The 18,428-nt window shown below is 46.0% G+C and overlaps 1 protein-coding gene across 2 annotated transcripts in view; it reads right to left on the reverse strand.

The window, feature by feature from the left end:
- Window positions 1–17,935, reverse strand: part of CD79A (CD79a molecule) — a 29,448-nt gene extending 11,513 nt beyond the window's left edge. For both annotated transcript variants that reach the window (XM_040420045.1, XM_040420053.1), the window contains exons 1-3: window positions 17,804–17,935; window positions 11,719–12,033; window positions 10,359–10,477 (exon numbers count right to left, since the gene is read on the reverse strand). In XM_040420045.1, the coding sequence (XP_040275979.1) occupies window positions 10,359–10,477; window positions 11,719–12,033; window positions 17,804–17,864 (495 nt within the window). In that variant the 5' untranslated portion in view covers window positions 17,865–17,935. The remainder of the gene's footprint in view (window positions 1–10,358; window positions 10,478–11,718; window positions 12,034–17,803) is intronic.
- Between the last annotated feature and the right edge of the window lie 493 nt (window positions 17,936–18,428).

An 18,428-nucleotide genomic window follows, 5' to 3' on the forward strand; every position in this document is an offset into this window, starting at 1 on the left:
GTTATGTGCACTTTTGCGCCATAATAAAGTATTAAACAATGTATCTGGTGGTGCCTTTGACCCTTTTTACATATAATTAAAATCTCAATTAGTAAAGGTGTCTGTGGTCACTGCTTCATGTTCTCCTGATTTTACTTTACGGTCTGTCAGTGGTCAAAGTTGAACACCTGGGTGACATTTACAATAGACAATGTGCACATGTCCCTTACTAAGCAACATAAAACTGAGCCATGGAGAAGAAGCAATCAACTAGTCAAGTGTAAGTAGCAAGATCAAAGGGCACAGAGTGGCAGAATCATGCCCCACAAGTATGGCCCCCAATGAGGTGATTAGAGAGGACAGTCGACCCCCAGCATATTTGGAAATATATGGGAAGCCATAAGGAGGATGTTCAGTTATGGTCTTAAGACTATATGGTGACTATATCTACTGTATGAGTGATGGTGCTGCATATTGTGTGGTATATTGTCCTTTTTACTTTTGTTATGTGAGGAAACACAGGCCCTGGTGCCCCGCTGGCATATAGGAATACACTGCTATTAGAAGTCTAGGTTCACACATTGTGCAGTGACCCACTGGGATGTGTACTATCGCCGTTCCTGTTCTCTCTGTACACGAACGAGTGCAGATCGGCTGAGGCATCGGTTAAAGTCATCAAGTTCGCAGATGACACCACACTTGTGGGCCTGATTAGCGACAACGATGAGCAGGCCTACCGTAAGGAAATCAACAGGGTCAGCAACTGGTGCGGCGTACAATCTGGTCCTAAACACCATAAAGACGGTTGAGCTGGTCATCGACTTCAGGAAGAGAAGGGCAAATCCGCCCCCGACCTACATTGACAGATCTGAAGTCGCAAGGGTACCCAGCGCCCGCCTCCTAGGCACGACAATCTCTGAGGACCTATCCTGGCGTCCCAACATCTCGTCCATCATAAGGAAGGCTCACCAGCGGCTCTTCTTCCTTCGACAACTGAAGAAGTTCGGCATGGCACAGGACCTACTGAAGTCCTTCTACTCCTGCACCATCGAGTCGGTCCTGTGCTCGTCTCTCCTGGTTTGGTATGCCGGCTCATCAGCCAGTGACAAGCGCAAACTACTAAGGATCATCAGCTCGGCGGAGAGAACTACCCAACTGCCACTACCACCCCTTGACTCTATCTTCTCCGACAGACTGCGCTCCAGGGCTCTGAAAATATCCAATGACCACTCCCATCCGGGCAATCATCTCTTCAGACGTCTAAAGTCCGGCCGCAGGTATCAGGCCATCCCTACAAGGACATTGAGGAGGCTGAACACATTCTTCCCAACGGCCGTCAGACTGCTGAACTCACCACGCCCCATCCCCCGCTCATAATCCCTCACCCCTGCTGTGCCCATCGCAGAACCTTACCCCCCCACCCCCGTGTTCCCCACTGCCTCTTGTCAACTACTAGCACTATGCCTGTACCTGTGCCTAACCCAATTCTGGGCACGATCAATTGTGTCGTGTTTGGCGAATAAAGCTGATTCTGATTCTGAAAAGCTGTCCAAAAATGTAACTTTTCTAATGATTTACCTCTGAGGGAACAAAGCACTGAACATTTACAGAAGGTTCAGGACCAGCTGTGCTGGACTGAGACAGTAAAGTATCACACGTTTATGGCTATAGACTTTACTGCATGTGGAAAGTGTTAACTGCTTCTGACACCCACCACAATTCTTAGATGTCCTGGCCATTCGATCTAATTCCTGCACCCTGTGGACTGGGCATTGCAGAAAGCATACTAAGATTTTTTTCACGCCTATTGTCAATTTGGAAAGATTTGCTAGAACCTACAGAGCAAGACTCAGGAAGCACAACTAAAATCATTACAGCCAAATCCTATGCATGCAACAGATAAGACTGTGCTTATAGCTTGTGTTTATACTGCAACATCCATCATCCTCATTGAATAGACTGTTATCTATTGTAACCAAACAGGCCTGGTTGTTGCTTTCATCATCCACCTGCCCTTTACCTGGCCCTCTTACCTATCCACTATTAAGGGCACCCCAGCCATCACCGGGCTGGAGACCCCAAAAAGACCAGGGTGTGCCCCAAGGTGAAGAAGGGTTGTGCCCCTACACTCACTGCATGCGCGACCCAGAAAGCACTAAAGGGGGAGGGATTAGCCACCGTAAAGACTACAACCACCCTCCAACACTCCCATCCTCTCCAACACAGCCAGCTGCCAGGCTCCGCTGAGGTCCGGCGTGCTGCGATGACATTTTACTACAAATTGCTGTAGTCATGCCGTGGTGGTTATTGGTCACATGATTTTTAGCATGTGTCACCTGTAAAAACCGCTCCACAATAACTACACTGGAAAACCCGAATGTCACGGGGTTCCGAAGGTGCACTCGGTCCCCCATTGCCCGCAGAACTGTTGCTTAGCTTTTGGAATGAGGTTCTGTGTTTGACCTCATTCCCAGGGCGGCTTTACTAGCTGGGTGGCTCCCTGCTCCTAAGTCTGCCTTGAGCGCCGAGCTGATCACTCGGTGCTCGACTGGTTGGTCTGTCGGTCATGTGACGCTGGCCACGTCACATGACCCTCACTCCCCACTATAAATACAGGCAACCTGTAGCCAGCAGGCTGCCTGTTAATTTCTAGGTTCCTGGCTATTTGTTGGACTGCTGAATACTTACCTGATCCTGTTCCCTGACCATCCTTTTGCCTGCTCCTCCTGTACTGCGCATCCGTCCTGGTATTGTGACCTCGGCTCCCACCTGACTACTCTCTTAGGACTCCTCTTGTACTTCTCTGCTCTCCTGGTATTTATGACCCCGGCTTCTCCTGACAATTCTCTGCTTGCTCCATTTGTACTTTGTAGCTTTCCTGGTATTGACTCGGTCCGTTCACGTCCTGTTGTTTGTCTGTCTGTCATCCCTGCACTTATTCCAAGTTAGGGATTGCCGTCCAGTTGTCCCCTGTCATTAGGACTCGCGAGGCAAGTAGGCAGGGCCAGGGGTAAGGGTGGAGCACAGTGGTCACTTCCCTCCCCCCTGTGTGTACGCGACCGTTACAGATTAACAGGCCCAATAACCACTGTATTATGAATCCTCTGGTGACCCTGACTGACCATATCTCTAATCTGACACAGAGGGTGCAGGAGTTAGGGGGAAAACTCAGTTCTTTTGAGTTAGGGCAAGGTTCTTCCACTCCTCAGGCCTCCAGTCCGCATTTTGAACCCCAGATTAAGCTCCCAGAACCCTTTTCTGGAGACCGGAGGAAGTTTCTCTCTTTTAAGGAGAGTTGCAAACTTTACTTCCGTTTGCGCCCCGTGTCCTCTGGCCCCGAGAGTCAACGCGTGGGCATTATCATTTCCCGATTACAGGGTGATCCCCAGGACTGGGCGTTCTCTTTACCTGCTAGCACCAGTTGTTTATATTCTGTGGAGGGGTTCTTTCAGGCCTTGGGTACCCTCTATGATGAACCAGACAGGGCTCTAGTAGCCGCGACGGCTCTAAAGGCACTGGTTCAGGGCAATTTACCAGTGGAGGATTATTGCACCCAATTCAGAAGGTGGTGTGTCCCCTCAGGATGGAACGAACCAGCCCTGAAGAGTCAGTTCAGGTCAGGTCTGTCTGATAAATTAAAGGATCTTCTGGTCAGTTATCAACTTCCAGAGACCTTAGAGGAGATGATGACCCTTGTTGTCCGACTTGACAGACGGGTTAGAGAGAGACGACAGGAACAACAGTTCTCTTCCCAGATGGTGGTCCAGCCAGAGGCCTATCCCAGAGACAATGCTGAGGTCTCCACCGAGGAACCCATGCAGGTTGGCATGACCCGAGGGAATCTTCGCCGCAGACGTGGAGAATGCTTTTACTGTGGAGATCCTGACCATTGGATCAACCAGTGTCCTAAGAAAGTCCTCTCTGTCAAGTCTCCTAAGACAAGGCAACCTAAAGACCAGGTACACCCTGAATTTTCTAAATGTAAGCTTTCGGTACCCATTACGATTTCTCTGGGAGTAGATAAATGGCCGGGTAAGGCCTTTATTGATTCTGGCTCAGCGGCTAGCTTTATTGACTCTGAGTATGCTGTAAGATTGGGTATTCCTATGTTTGCCTTACCAACTCCTATCCATGTCATGGCTATTGATGCTACTACTCTTATTGGTGGTACGGTGAGCTTATGTACCTCGGAGATTTCTCTAACCATGGGTGTGTGCCACTCAGAGAGATGTTCACTTCTAGTCCTGGAGAACCTACCTGCTGAGGTGGTACTAGGGTTGCTTTGGCTCCGACTACATAACCCCACTATAGATTGGTCCAATGGGGAGTTGGTAAGATGGGGGCCTAAGTGTGACTCGTGCTTGTCCGTAGTACAGGCTGGGGTCTCAGTAAAGTCTGATACTTTACCCTCTGTTGTTAGAGAATATTCTGATGTATTCTCATCACCAACCCCGGAGGTTCTACCCCCCCATAGACCTTATGATTGTACCATAGAGCTAGTAAAGGGGGCCAAGTTTCCTAAAGGATGAATTTATAATCTTTCTATGCCCGAACGCAAGGCCATGGAAGATTATATTAAGGAGAGCCTTGGTAAAGGGCATATTAGACCTTCTGTCTCTCCTATGGGGGCGGGGTTTTTCTTCGTTAAGAAAAAAGATGGTGGTCTTAGGCCATGTATCGATTACCGGAGATTAAATAAAATCACTGTCCAGAATAGATACTCCCTCCCATTGATTCCGGATTTATTTAACCAGGTTCTGGGGGCAACCTGGTTTTCCAAAATTGACCTGAAAGGGGCATACAATCTAATCCGAATCAAGGAGGGAGACGAATGGAAGACGGCGTTCAATACTCCGGTAGGACACTTTGAATATCAAGTGATGCCTTTTGGACTCAGCAATGCCCCAGCTGTGTTCCAAAACTTCATGAATGACATTCTTAGGGAGTACTTAGGTAAATTTGTTATTGTCTATCTTGACGACATTTTGATATTCTCTCCTGACTTCGAATCCCATGTGTCTCATGTTAAGCAAGTATTAGAGGTGTTGAGGGAGAATCAGCTATCCGCTAAACAAGAGAAATGTGTCTTTGGTGTACAGGAGATTCTGTTTCTAGGGCATGTTCTGACTCCTCACGCCTTCAAGATGGATCCTGGTAAGGTACTAGCAATTAAGGAATGGGTAAGACCTTCATCCTTAAAGGCCTTACAACGGTTCTTAGGTTTCGCCAATTACTATCGTAAATTTATTATGAATTTTTCCGTAATTGCTAAACCGTTGACCGACCTTACTAAGAAAGGGGCGGATTTGGAGAATTGGTCTACTGAGGCCATTTCTTCATTTGAAAAATTAAAAAAGGCATTCAGTAGCGCTCCCATTCTGATCCAGCCTGATCAGGAGAAACCTTTTATTGTGGAGGTCCTGTCACAAGGTCCTGCTAGCCTCACTAATCTGAGACCATGTGCCTTCTTCTCCAGGAAATTCTCTCCCACGGAGAGAAACTACGACATAGGGAATAGGGAGCTGCTGGCCATTAAATGGGCATTTGAGGAGTGGAGGCATTTCCTGGAGGGGGCAAGACATTGTGTAACTGTTGTCACTGACCATAAAAACCTTATGTTTCTCGAGTCTGCTAAGAGGTTGAATCCCCGTCAAGCCAGATGGGCTCTGTTTTTTACTCGTTTAGATTTTTCCATCACGTTCAGGCCAGGAAGTAAAAATGTGAAGGCGGACGCATTATCTCGGAGCTTCCAGGCTTTTCAACCTACTGAGGTACCACCTGAATCCATCCTACCAGCAAAAATCTTCTTAGCAGCTCTTACCCAGGATATCTCGGCTCGCATTAGGTCTGAACAACATCTGGCACCGGTATCCACCCCAACAGATAAGTTGTTTGTTCCCGTACAATTTCGTCTCCAGCTGTTGGGTGAGTGTCACGATTCTGCCTTTTGTGGACATCCGGGTGTTGAGGGCACTAAGGATCTGGTTTCTAGATCTTATTGGTGGCCCACTCTAACTAGGGATGTCAAGTCCTACGTGTCAGCCTGTGAGGTTTGTGCCAGGTCCAAGACACCTAGGACTCGCCCTGCTGGTAACCTACGACCCCTACCCATTCCCAGTAGACCCTGGTCCCATATCTCGATGGACTTTATAACTGACCTACCGCTGGCGGAGGGTAAGACTGTGGTTTGGGTAGTGGTCGATAGGTTTAGCAAGATGGTTCATTTCATTCCCCTGTCTAAGCAATTATGGGTCAAATTCCTTCCGTTGGCTGAATTTGCTTTGAATAACCGTGTCAATTCTTCTGCTGGGGTCTCCCCTTTCTTTTGTAACCATGGTTTTCATCCCCGTTTTCATTCTGGGTCGTCCGTCTCCTCCTCTAACCCTGAAGCGGATAAACTCTCCTCCGAACTGTGCACAGTTTGGGCCCGGGTTCAATCGAACCTAGAAAAGGCTCAATGTTCTCAAAAACTCAAGGCCGATAGGAGACGTTCAAGGGGGGTAAACTTTCAGGTTGGGGATAAAGTATGGTTGTCCTCCAAGAATCTATCTCTCAAGGTAACTTCTAAAAAATTTGCTCCTCGTTTTATTGGACCATATAAGATCATGGAAGTGATTAACCCGGTATCTTTTAGGTTGGAGCTGCCTGAGTCATTCCACATTCATAATGTGTTCCATAAATCTCTGCTTAAAAAATATTTTGAACCGGTAGTACCATCAAAAGCCTCGCCTCCGCCGGTTCTTGTTAATGATGCTGTCGAGTATGTGGTGTCTAAAATAGTGGATGTCAGGAAGGTGCGTAATTCCTTGCAGTACCTGATTCACTGGAAGGGGTATGGACCTGAAGAGAGATCTTGGGTACCTGCCAGGGAGGTTCATGCTCCTAGACTTGTTCGTAAATTTCATTTAGAACACCCTGAAAAGCCATCGCCTGAAGTCTTGGGTCCGGTGGCCCCTCGTAAAAGGGGGGGTACTGTCACGGGGTACCGAAGGTGCACTCGGTCCCCCATTGCCCGCAGAACTGTTGCTTAGCTTTTGGAATGAGGTTCTGTGTTTGACCTCATTCCCAGGGCGGCTTTACTAGCTGGGTGGCTCCCTGCTCCTAGTCTGCCTTGAGCGCCGAGCTGATCACTCGGTGCTCGACTGGTTGGTCTGTCGGTCATGTGACGCTGGCCACGTCACATGACCCTCACTCCCCACTATAAATACAGGCAGCCTGCTGGCTACAGGTTGCCTGTTAATTTCTAGGTTCCTGGCTATTTGTTGGACTGCTGTATACTTACCTGATCCTGTTCCCTGACCATCCTTTTGCCTGCTCCGCCTGTACTGCGCATCCGTCCTGGTATTTTGACCTCGGCTCCCACCTGACTACTCTCTTAGGACTCCTCTTGTACTTCTCTGCTCTCCTGGTATTTATGACCCCGGCTTCTCCTGACAATTCTCTGCTTGCTCCATTTGTACTTTGCAGCTTTCCTGGTATTGACTCGGTCCGTTCACGTCCTGTTGTTTGTCTGTCTGTCATCCCTGCACTTATTCCAAGTTAGGGATTGCCGTCCAGTTGTCCCCTGTCATTAGGACTCGCGAGGCAAGTAGGCAGGGCCAGGGGTAAGGGTGGAGCGCAGTGGTCACTTCCCTCCCCCCTGTGTGTACGCGACCGTTACACCGAAAAAGTCTTGGCTAAACACCTTTGTTTTTCAGTGGTGCAGCATAAATGGCACATGGTATGTGTGATGGGCCCTTGGAGCCTCAGTTTTCACCTCTGAGGACCCGGCTATCACTGATTACAGCTCAGCCCCATTGTCTCATGGGAATCCACCTCTTGTCTCGTTAGGGTTTCATATCAGATGCTCAGATGATACAAGGTCCAGTTTGTTGACAGTTGACAAATGATTGTGCTAAATAATGAGCCGTACATGATATAGGCCGTGCTGATACCTGGTGGATTTGCTGCAGTTTTCAAAATCCCATCTGCACGCAACTCAGAAATCAGAGCATCCTGCTGCATCTGAACTTGTCTATAAGGTTCTTCTGATGATCAAAAATGTTCAAGATTGAGAACATATGACAAGAGGCGAACACAGATCTCACAGGGCCCCATAGCAAAACTTAGAAAGGTCCCTCCTGCCCAACTCACTTCCCAGTGTGACTTCTGTGTCGAAAAAACAGGTGCTTTAAAAATATGGAGCGCATCCTAAACCGCAAATTTATCAAAGTATTTACAGCAGACTACTGCCATAAATACACTGATAAGCTCTCCAGCTTGACTTCACACATTACAAAGCTGTCTGCCTGCAGCCACCACTAGGGGGAGCTCAGTGCATAGGAATGTATACAATTCGATGGAAGTTATTGTCTTGCATGAAAATGCAGTTTTCTCTTCTTTTTTTTTTACCTCAAATCGGAAAAAGCAGAGAAGGAGATCAATGCAGGCCCTCTCCCTCCTGGGCCCCATTGCAGTCACGTGGTCTGCTTCTATTGAAGGTACATCACTGGGTATGACCTTCTGAGTATGAGGTGTGGCAGGCGCAGCACTATGAAGTGCCTTTTGCGCTGTGGCATTAGAAGAATGTAGATCTCAATTATGATCATCTTCCAGTTCAGAACGTACTTTGATTGGGATGGAATGTAGAGGATGACAAGTTCTTCTTTGAAGAATCTATTGAAGAGAAAGTTGCAACTAGACGTACTATTCTTTCGGCAGTGTCTTCTATATATGATCCATTGGGATTCTTGGCCCCAGTAACCCTCAGAGCAAGAGAAATACTACAAGAATTATGCAGACAGAAGTTAGGATGGGATGAACCCATATCTGAAAATTTGAGGCCAAGGTGGGATAGTTGGATAAGAGACTTGCAAAACTTGAGAGAAGTTCGGATACCCAGATGTTTTGTACCTCATGACAAAAAGGGAAAACGTCTCACTACTCCACTGAAGTTGGAACATTCTATACAGAAGTTAGTTGTTCTACTTGAGTGATAAAGGACACTTGGAAGTTCAGAACCTGATTGAAAATTCTTCAAATTCATGTTCAATCCTACCACTAAGAACATAGAATTATAGGTAATTTTGGTGGGAGTGTAGCTGGCCAGCTAAGACCTGTCCTAGGCTGCTAGTATAGCTTAGATGTGTATACAGCTAGACCTGCTAATATCCTTAATACATTTCCTATGTTTATGTGTTAAAGACAAAAGCAGAGTTATTTACTGTGACTTCATGTTTGGATGTCATATAACTGTTATATATTGTGTTCACAGAAGCATAAAAGATAATATGCCTTTAAGATTCATAATATGGATGTGAGGTAAGCTCAAGGACACAGCAGAAACAACAGAAAGCATATAGTTAAACTGTTGTTGCTGGGCAGGAGTCTAGACCAATCACAGCCAGCCTCACACACAGCAGGAGTTTTGACTAATCACAGCCAGCCTCACACACAGCCTGTGTGGGAAATTCCCCTAGCAGGAGCTGCTAAGAATCATTATTCACCAGAGAGAGAAGCTGAACAGACATTCACTCTACCAAATTGCATACAACTATACCAGATCATACTCAACCAATCTGCAAGTAGTTAGTGCTAACTGCATATTGCAAATTGCGACCAAATTCAGCAAGTGAACTATTAGTTAGACCTCAGATATACCTCTGAGAGATATCAAGTGCTTAAATAACTAGTGACTTAAATAATAAGTGAGAGTACAGGTACTCAAAAGAGAAATATATCCACCATTTTATGTTGAATAACAAGATTGAACAGTTGAACCACCATCTTATGCATACCGCCATTTTGTGATATCTTTTCAACACGTGTTATGTACACGGACTATCTGCTGCGGAGGCGGCAGTGTTATATATGAAGAAAAGTTGAAGTTAATAAAGAAGTTATTTCAAGCATTTGGTGTGCTCTTTAAACCTACTGCTTCCATAGAACGGCGCTAGAGGAATTACAGAGTAATAGACAGTCTGGTTAGACTAAAAGTCAGAGATATCAAAATTCTTCTAATACCACAGTGCAAAAAGCACTTCATAGTGCTGCGCCTGCCACATGAGGGAAGCCTGACGGTGCCCCCGATAGTGCCTTAAAAGAAAAGTCGTGCAATACAAGCCAAATACACAGTGTATTGTTCTCAGCAGCCAGCAAGTCTAATGTGTGGAAGAATGATCGGGGGGACTACATTTTCTTACTCGATCCTTTTGTTCTACCATGAGATTGAAGTGTCGGGCAGCAGAAGTGTCGGGCAGCAGTTTTCTCCTTTTTCCCCTTTGACAAAACATACACGCTCAGATATGGGGGAATCAGGAGGGAGTCAGTTATGGAAATTGTATGGACATCTTATGTATCACTGAGGAGGTTAATACCCAAAATCATCAAGGCGTGCCTACCTTATAGAGAAGGAATGTCCCAGGGATGATGGCACAGAGGAGCAGGATGATTCCCTCTGCCGTTATCAGCCTGTTTTTTGTAGCTTCCGCAACATTAAAGAACAGAAAAACAGGAAGTTCTGAAACAAAAAAGCAGGAGGTTATTGCCAGGGATGGGTCCAGCTATAACGGAGGTCAGTCACGTCCACAGTGCAGGAGAGGACACTCAAGCAAATGTCCTTCAAGGGGTGGTCTAGTAAAAAAAATTGTCTCAGAGGGCTTAGAGTGGGTTACAAAAATAAAATAAGCATTACTCAGCTCCCCGCTGCTCTCTGTCTGATGCTCCCTCAATCCTCACTGGTCTCTGGTTCCCATCTGGAGAAATAGGAGATACCAGGAGACGCCCTCTCAACCAGTCACTGCTCTAATGTATGCCATGTATACAATAACCTGGGCATATCCTACACGGTTCTGTCAGGTCATGGCAATGACTTCATCTTATATGTTTATGTATACTCTTAAAGGGTTGTCCACTTTGGATAATCTCTTTATAATACCCCAGAGTGGTATTACCATTTCTTCACCCTGCTACTGTCTCTAACTGATAACCACAATATCATATGTGTATTTATTCCAGGTCCTCCTACACTGTGCATTTATAATATCGCTATAAAACTGTAATGTTCATGCAATGTGCCTGGTTCACCACCAGGTGGCAGTGTATCTGGCAGAGAGAGATCTTTACATAGAATGGAACTTACTATTCCATTCTCCCCCTTTTTGGGCAGAAGTCGGTGAGTCCTGCTTCTACCAAGGGAGGGGTTGCAGGAAGTGATAGCCAGTTGTAGTCTAGTGTTGGAAGCAGACAAGTCAAGATGGCGCAGCGAGGGGAATGGCCGACCCTCCCAAAAGGGAAGCAGCTCATACAGCACCCTGACTGCTTACAGATACAGACAGAGTATCAGGAGGGGGTCAACAGCCAAAGGCACCCTGCTCAAAAGGTACCAGAACAGTCCTAAAGTCCAGCTACCAGACTAAAGCCAGAATCTAGCACAGTAGAGAGATGATAGAACGAGGTATTCAAGTTTGTCTACCAGTTTACCCTAAAACCTGCTGGAACCAAGACAAAGAACAAGTATTGTCTGGATGCAAGTTTATTCAAGTTAAGCTGTTGAACTTTCACCAAGTCTGGACTCTACTTATTCTCCTACTCTTACAACTATCCCCTTTAATTCTCCGAGCCTAACCCTGGGGATCAACGGTATCCAGGTAGGAGCACAGTGACACACCCCGACAACTACTAAGGCTGCACCACACCACTCGGCAATTCCTATAAACCTGGGACACAATCGGCTCTAGGGGTGGCTGGTTGCATACTCACCCCTCACTCTTAGGTAGGTTCCACAGGACTCCTTGGTGTCACTTCCTGCAGTCACTCTGCACAGATAGATCCCACTGTCAGTTTTCGCAGCGTTGCGGATGGTCAGGTTCCGCATGGCGTGTGGTAGTTTTTTCTGCACCATTTGAATGAATGACTTGTCATCTGTTTTGTTCACTTGTCTTTGGATCAGGACCCAGGAGATGTTCACGTTTTCATTGTGCTTCCTGTGGAAGTTGCATGGGATCGTGGCATCCTCGCCAGGCAAGATGGATATGGAGGTGGGAACCCACTGCATCTCCAGAGCCCAACGTGGAACTGTAGAAGAACATTTTATGGATGAGGTTATGGACAAATAGCTCGGGGGTACAGGTCCTCATTGAGAAGACCCAGCTAGTGTGGAGAAGAGAGGGTGGAGATTTGTTTTCAGGCAAAGCTCCATGGGAAAAAGGTATGCAAATTAGCTCGTCAGCTACACCAGAGTCTGCTCCATAGGGTAGAGCAACCCATCTGTAGACAGCAGTTTTGGTTTTCTCGCCCCTCGTCAGTACAGAGCAGGGTTGGATGGATGAGATGAAAATCAGACTCAGTACCACCCTACTTATTCTCCTACTCTTACAACTATCCCCTTTAATTCTCCGAGCCTAACCCTGGGGATCAACGGATGAGATGAAAATCAGACTCAGTACCACCCAACTACATCTAAGACATCTTAACCATCTGACCGACCAGTAACATGCTCTGTACTGATGAAGGGCAAGAACCCAGGAATGGTGGTCTACAGATGGCTGCTCTTCCTTTCGGAGATTTGGCTGATATAAGCTAATCTGCATTATGGATTCCTTCATACGCGCATCTGTATTACCGTCCTGTAGGTTCTTTATGTTATACTGTATGGTGCCTCATGGACCCTGCTTGTGCCTCCACATAAATTCAGAAGCACGCATGGGTTTCGGCATGGTCTGTTAGGCTCCTTTCACACTGCATCTGCTGTGTTTCTCCAAGGTTTTCATGTGGAGGATCTCCTGAAGGAAACCTCAGGCTTGGGCGTTTAACTGATGCCAGGGAATGGTAACCTTCACTGATGGGGGCCCGTGTTAAAAGGCACATACTGTTATGTTATGCCTCTGTATGGACTGGTAAAACCTACTGCCTTATTCCATACAGTAAAAAACAGAGAACCCAATGTAGACTCTTTTGACCTCGGTCAGTATAATGGCGCCTTGTGGGTCCACAATGTATACACCAAGAGGTTTCCCAGGACATATGATAACATACACCGCTACACACTGTGGACAGACCCCACTGAGCACCACGCAGTTAAAACATCCAACATGGCCGAACCTTACCCTCCGACATTTGCCATCGGGGAAGAATCGGGGAACCTAAAACTTATTAGACAGTCAGAAATGGGTTCATAGATCGCTCTGTTTTCCCTTCTAAAAATCATCTTCTAGGTTCCTGGCCCAAGTCTACTAAACATAATATGACTACAGTCCAGATGGACCATGGAAGAGTCAGCACCAAAAGTGGACATCTACTAGATGAAAATCTGCAGACAAGGCCAAGTCAACTATTTCTGGAGATCACCTAGAGATTTCTATGCCGCTGTTAATAGAAGGATTGGCATAAGTATTCACACCCACATCAAAAGACAACAATAAGAAAAAAAAGTTCGTGCAGTGGCTGCACTCTGCTCTTCTTGTGACGCTCTGCTCTCCAGGGAGCTTCACATGATGAATATTCAAGCCGCAGGTGCGTCCTGTTCCTCTTTCCATTTTATACTCAGTTAAGATATAGACATTGAGACCTGACAGACTATGAACTCGACGGGGAAGGGGGGTACAGTCTATAAACTGGGGGGTATATGTAATATATCTCCAAATGTAATATAAATATGTATGAAAAATATCAAACTAATTTGGTAATCCTCTCCAAATCTAGTGTACGCGTTATTTGAAGTAAAGGACTCATCGCCAGGATTCAACAAGAGTTATATAAAAAAAAATGAATAATGCGATTTATTTTCGTTCTTCATAAAAGTTGATTACTTGCAATAAATAGTTTAGGAAGTCTTAATCTATTGTCCACGCGTGAATATGAATGTCTTTAAAGTATCATTTTTGAAGGGTAGGAATCTTCTTCTAAGGGCTCGTTCTCACGACCGTTGGTGTCCCGTGCCCGTGCTGTGATCCGCAAATTGCGGTCCGCAATGCACGGGCACCTTCTGTGGGGCAAAAAGATAGAGCATGTTTTATATTTTTGTGGTGCGGAGGCACGAAACGGAACCCCAGAAAGCACTCTGTAGTGTTCCGTTCCGTGTTTTCGTTCCGCAACTCCAGATTTGCAGACCCATTGAAATTAATGGGTCCACATCCGTAATGCGGAATGACAATGGAACCGTGCCCGTGTATTGTGGATCTGCAAATGCGGTCAGCAATACGGGAACGGGACACCAACGGTCGTGTGAAGAAGCCCTAAGGCTCTATGTGTTTCTTCCATGATCTTCAGCAGCAAAACTCCCAACATAATAAGTGTAAGAAGACCACCCCTTGTCTGTCTCTGTCAGTCATTTATACCATAGATACAGGCGTGTCTGAATAATGTATGGCTTCTACATTGTCATATATGGAGACTTCAAATATAGGTCTGGACGTTCTCATACAGACATCCCATTGCCAAGTGTATTACTATAGATGGTGTCAGTGTGTAGTGTAATACATCCTTTATATTAAATACCACTGGGGGGGGGGGGGGGTTACAGGCTATAAACTAGGGGGTGGGGGAACATATAAAATAATTCATCTGAATCGTCAGTAGCCGGCTTCCATGACAAGCTATGGTAGTTCTGTCCATAGGGAGCAGCAGTAGTCTGAGACCCCCCTTAGGCTTTGCTGGTGCCCAGTAATAGATATCAGAAGAAACTTTAGACTGGTGGAGTCAAAACAAGTGACGTCATCTACCCCTGACTGCAGTTACAGGACCCAGATTAGCGGCTGACCCAGTACTTCCAATAATTAGGGTGTTTTTTATCTTCCACTGGCACCACTGTCCCCAGGAGACATAAATATATTAGAGAATTGCACAAACAGCAACTCCACAACAGAATTGCATCCCTTGAATCTTTATAACTGTGCCACATATGTATGAGAACATTCTAATGAAATTATCCTAAAGGTTGCTGTATAATCTGCATGTAGTGAGCTCCCCCTAGTGGTGGCTGTATAATCTGCATGTAGTGAGCACCCTCTAGTGGTGGCTGTATAATCTGTATGCAGTGAGCTCCCCCTAGTGGTGGCTGTATAATCTGCATGTAGTGAGCTCCCTCTAGTGGTGACTGTATAATCTGTATGTAGTGAGCTCCCTCTAGTGGTGGCTGCATAATCTGTATGTAGTGAGCTCCCCCTAGTGGTGACTGTATAATCTGTATGCAGTGAGCTCCCTCTAGTGGTGACTGTATAATCTGTATGCAGTGAGCTCCCTCTAGTGGTGACTGTATAATCTGTATGTAGTGAGCTCCCTCTAGTGGTGGCTGTATAATCTGTATGTAGTGAGCTCCCTCTAGTGGTGACAGTATAATCTGTATGTAGTGAGCTCCCTCTAGTGGTGTCTGTATAATCTGTATGTAGTAAACTCCCCCTAGTGGTGGCTATATAATCTGCATGTAGTGAGCTCCCTCTAGTGGTGACTGTATAATCTGTATGTAGTGAGCTTCCTCTAGTGGTGGCTGTATAATCTGTGTGTAGTGAGCTCCCTCTAGTGGTGACAGTATAATCTGTATGTAGTGAGCTCCCTCTAGTGGTGGCTGTATAATCTGTAAGTAGTGAGCTTCCTCTAGTGGTGTCTGTATAATCTGTATGTAGTAAACTCCCCCTAGTGGTGGCTATATAATCTGCACGTAGTGAGCTCCCTCTAGTGGTGACTGTATAATCTGTATGTAGTGAGTTCCCTCTAGTGGTGACTGTATAATATGTATGTAGTGAGCTCCCCCTAGTGGTGGCTGTATAATCTGTTTGTAGTGAGCTCCCTCTAGTGGTGACTGTATAATATGTATGTAGTGAGCTCCCCCTAGTGCTGGCTGTATAATCTGTATGTAGTGAGCTCCCTCTAGTGGTGGCTGTATAATCTGAATGTAGTAAACTCCCCCTAGTGCCGACTGTATAATCTGTATGTAGTGAGCTCCCTCTAGTGGTGGCTGTATAATCTGTATGCAGTGAGCTCCCTCTAGTGGTGACTGTATAATCTGTATGTAGTGAGCGCTCTCTAGTGGTGACTGTATAATCTGTATGTAGTGAGCGCTCTCTAGTGGTGGCTGTATAATCTGTATGTAGTGAGCTCCCTCTAGAGGTAGCTGTATAATCTGTATGTAGTGAGTTTAGTCTAGTGGTGGCTGTATAATCTGTATGCAGTGAGCTCCCCCTAGTGGTGACTGCATGATCTGTATGTAGTGAGCACCCTCTAGCGGCAACTGTACGTGTATAATCTGTATGTAGTGAGCTCCCTCTAGTGGTAGATGTGTAATCTGCATGTAGTGAGCTGCCTGTAGCGGTGGCTGTATAATCTGTATGTAGTGAGCTCCCTCTAGTGGTGGTTGTATAATCTGTAGTGAGCTCCCTCTAGTGGTGGATGTATAATCTGTATGTAATGAGCTCCCTCTTGTGGTGGCTGTTTAATCTGAATGTAGTGAGCTCCCTCTAGTGGTGGCTGTACAATCTGTATGTAGTGAACTCCTTCTAGTGGTATCTGTATAATCTATATGTAGTGAGCTCCCTCCAGTGGTGGCTGTATAATCTGTATACAGTCAGCTCCCTCTAGTGGTGGCTGTATAATATTTTTGTAGTGAGCTCCCCCTAGTGATGGCTGTACAATCTGTATGTAGTGAGCTCCCTCTAGTAGTGACTGTATAATCTATATGTAGTGAGATCCCTCCAGTGGTGGCTATATAATCTGTATGTAGTGAGCTCCCTCTAGTGATGGCTGTATAATCTGTATGTAGTGAGCTCCCACTAGTGGTGGCTGTATAATCTGTATGTAGTGAGCTCCCACTAGTGGTGGCTGTATAATCTATATGTAGTGAGCTCCCACTAGTGGTGGCTGTATAATCTGTATGTAGTGAACTCCCTCTAGTGGTGGCTGTATAATCTGTAAGTAATGAGCTCCCTCTAGTGGTGGTTGTATAATCTGTAGTAAGCTCCCTCTAGTGGTGGATGTATAATCTGTATTTAGTGAGCTCCCTCTGGTAGTGACTGTATACTCTATATGTAGTGAGCTTAGTCTAGTGGTGGCTGTATAATCTGTATGTAGTGAGCTCCCTCTAGTGGTGACTGCATAATCTGTATGTAGTGAGCTCCCTCTAGTGGTAGATGTGTAATCTGTATGTAGTGAGCTGCCTGTAGCGGTGGCTGTATAATCTGTAAGTAGTGAGCTCCCTCTAGTGGTGGTTGTATAATCTGTAGTGAGCTCCCTCTAGTGGTGGATGTATAATCTGTATGTAATGAGCTCCCTCTTGTGGTGGCTGTATGATCTGTATGTAGTGAGCTCCCTCTAGTGGTGGCTGTATAATCTATATGTAGTGAGCTCCCTCTAGTGGTGGCTGTATAATCTATATGTAGTGAGCTCCCTCTAGTGGTGGCTGTATAATCTGTATATATTCAGCTCCCTCTAGTGGTGGCTGTATAATCTGAATGTAGTGAGCTCCCTCTAGTGATGGCTGTACAATCTGTATGTAGTGAACTCCTTCTAGTGGTATCTGTATAATCTATATGTAGTGAGCTCCCTCCAGTGGTGGCTATATAATCTGTATGTAGTGAGCTCCCTCTAGTGGTGGCTGTATAATCTGTATGTAGTGAGCTCCCTCTAGTGGTGGCTGTATAATCTGTATGTAGTGAGCTCCCCCTAGTGGTGGCTGCAGGCAGCAGTCTTTTCATCATTTAGTTCTATGATCATGTAAAGCAGGGGGTTTGGAGCTCTGTGTCAGACAATGGCTACATTATATTGTGAAAATCAGTTTAGAATTTGGACCTAAGAATAAAATGCTCTTAAAGGGGAATGATTTTGCTCCATTCTTCTGTGTCGGCTATGGACTTACCTGGGAGGAGTATAAGGAGGGTGACTATAGGTGCTGTCCAGGTCGCGTGCGGTGCGTTCATCTTCTCCGATCTGATGTCTCACCCCACCTGCATCTGACTGATGCCGGGGGCTTGTCTTCTATCTGGTTGAGCTGCTGATCGGTGGGAGGAGGATGTGAGCAGGAGATCAGCTCCACTGCTTCAGAGAAAATATCAGCCCAAAAACTCTGCGGCACAAAAACATAACCCCCCTCCCCCCACAACACGAAAGTGCTGAAAGGGGGCTCAATAATAAAGAGGGGGGGGGCAGAAGTGAATGGTGCTAGGGTCTGAAACCTGTTGCTGCCCCAGCATTGATGTGGCTGTCAGGGCATGCTGGGAGTTGTGGCTCCTCTACCCGGCTATAGACATGGGAACCAAAAACCCAAAAGCAAATCACACTGCATGTAATGATAGAAGGACCCTCATATCGGTTGCATAAAAAGATGAGGATCGGCAAAGGAACACTTGGCTGGTGTATGGAATACAGGGCGTCTACTGCCAGGGCTCTGTGCACACACACACATTCATACATACACATATTCATACACACATTCATACATACATATATTCATACATACATACACATGTACATACACACATACA

This window comes from Bufo bufo, chromosome 1 (genome assembly GCF_905171765.1).
Source record: "Bufo bufo chromosome 1, aBufBuf1.1, whole genome shotgun sequence".
NCBI classification, from domain to species: Eukaryota; Metazoa; Chordata; class Amphibia; order Anura; family Bufonidae; genus Bufo; species Bufo bufo.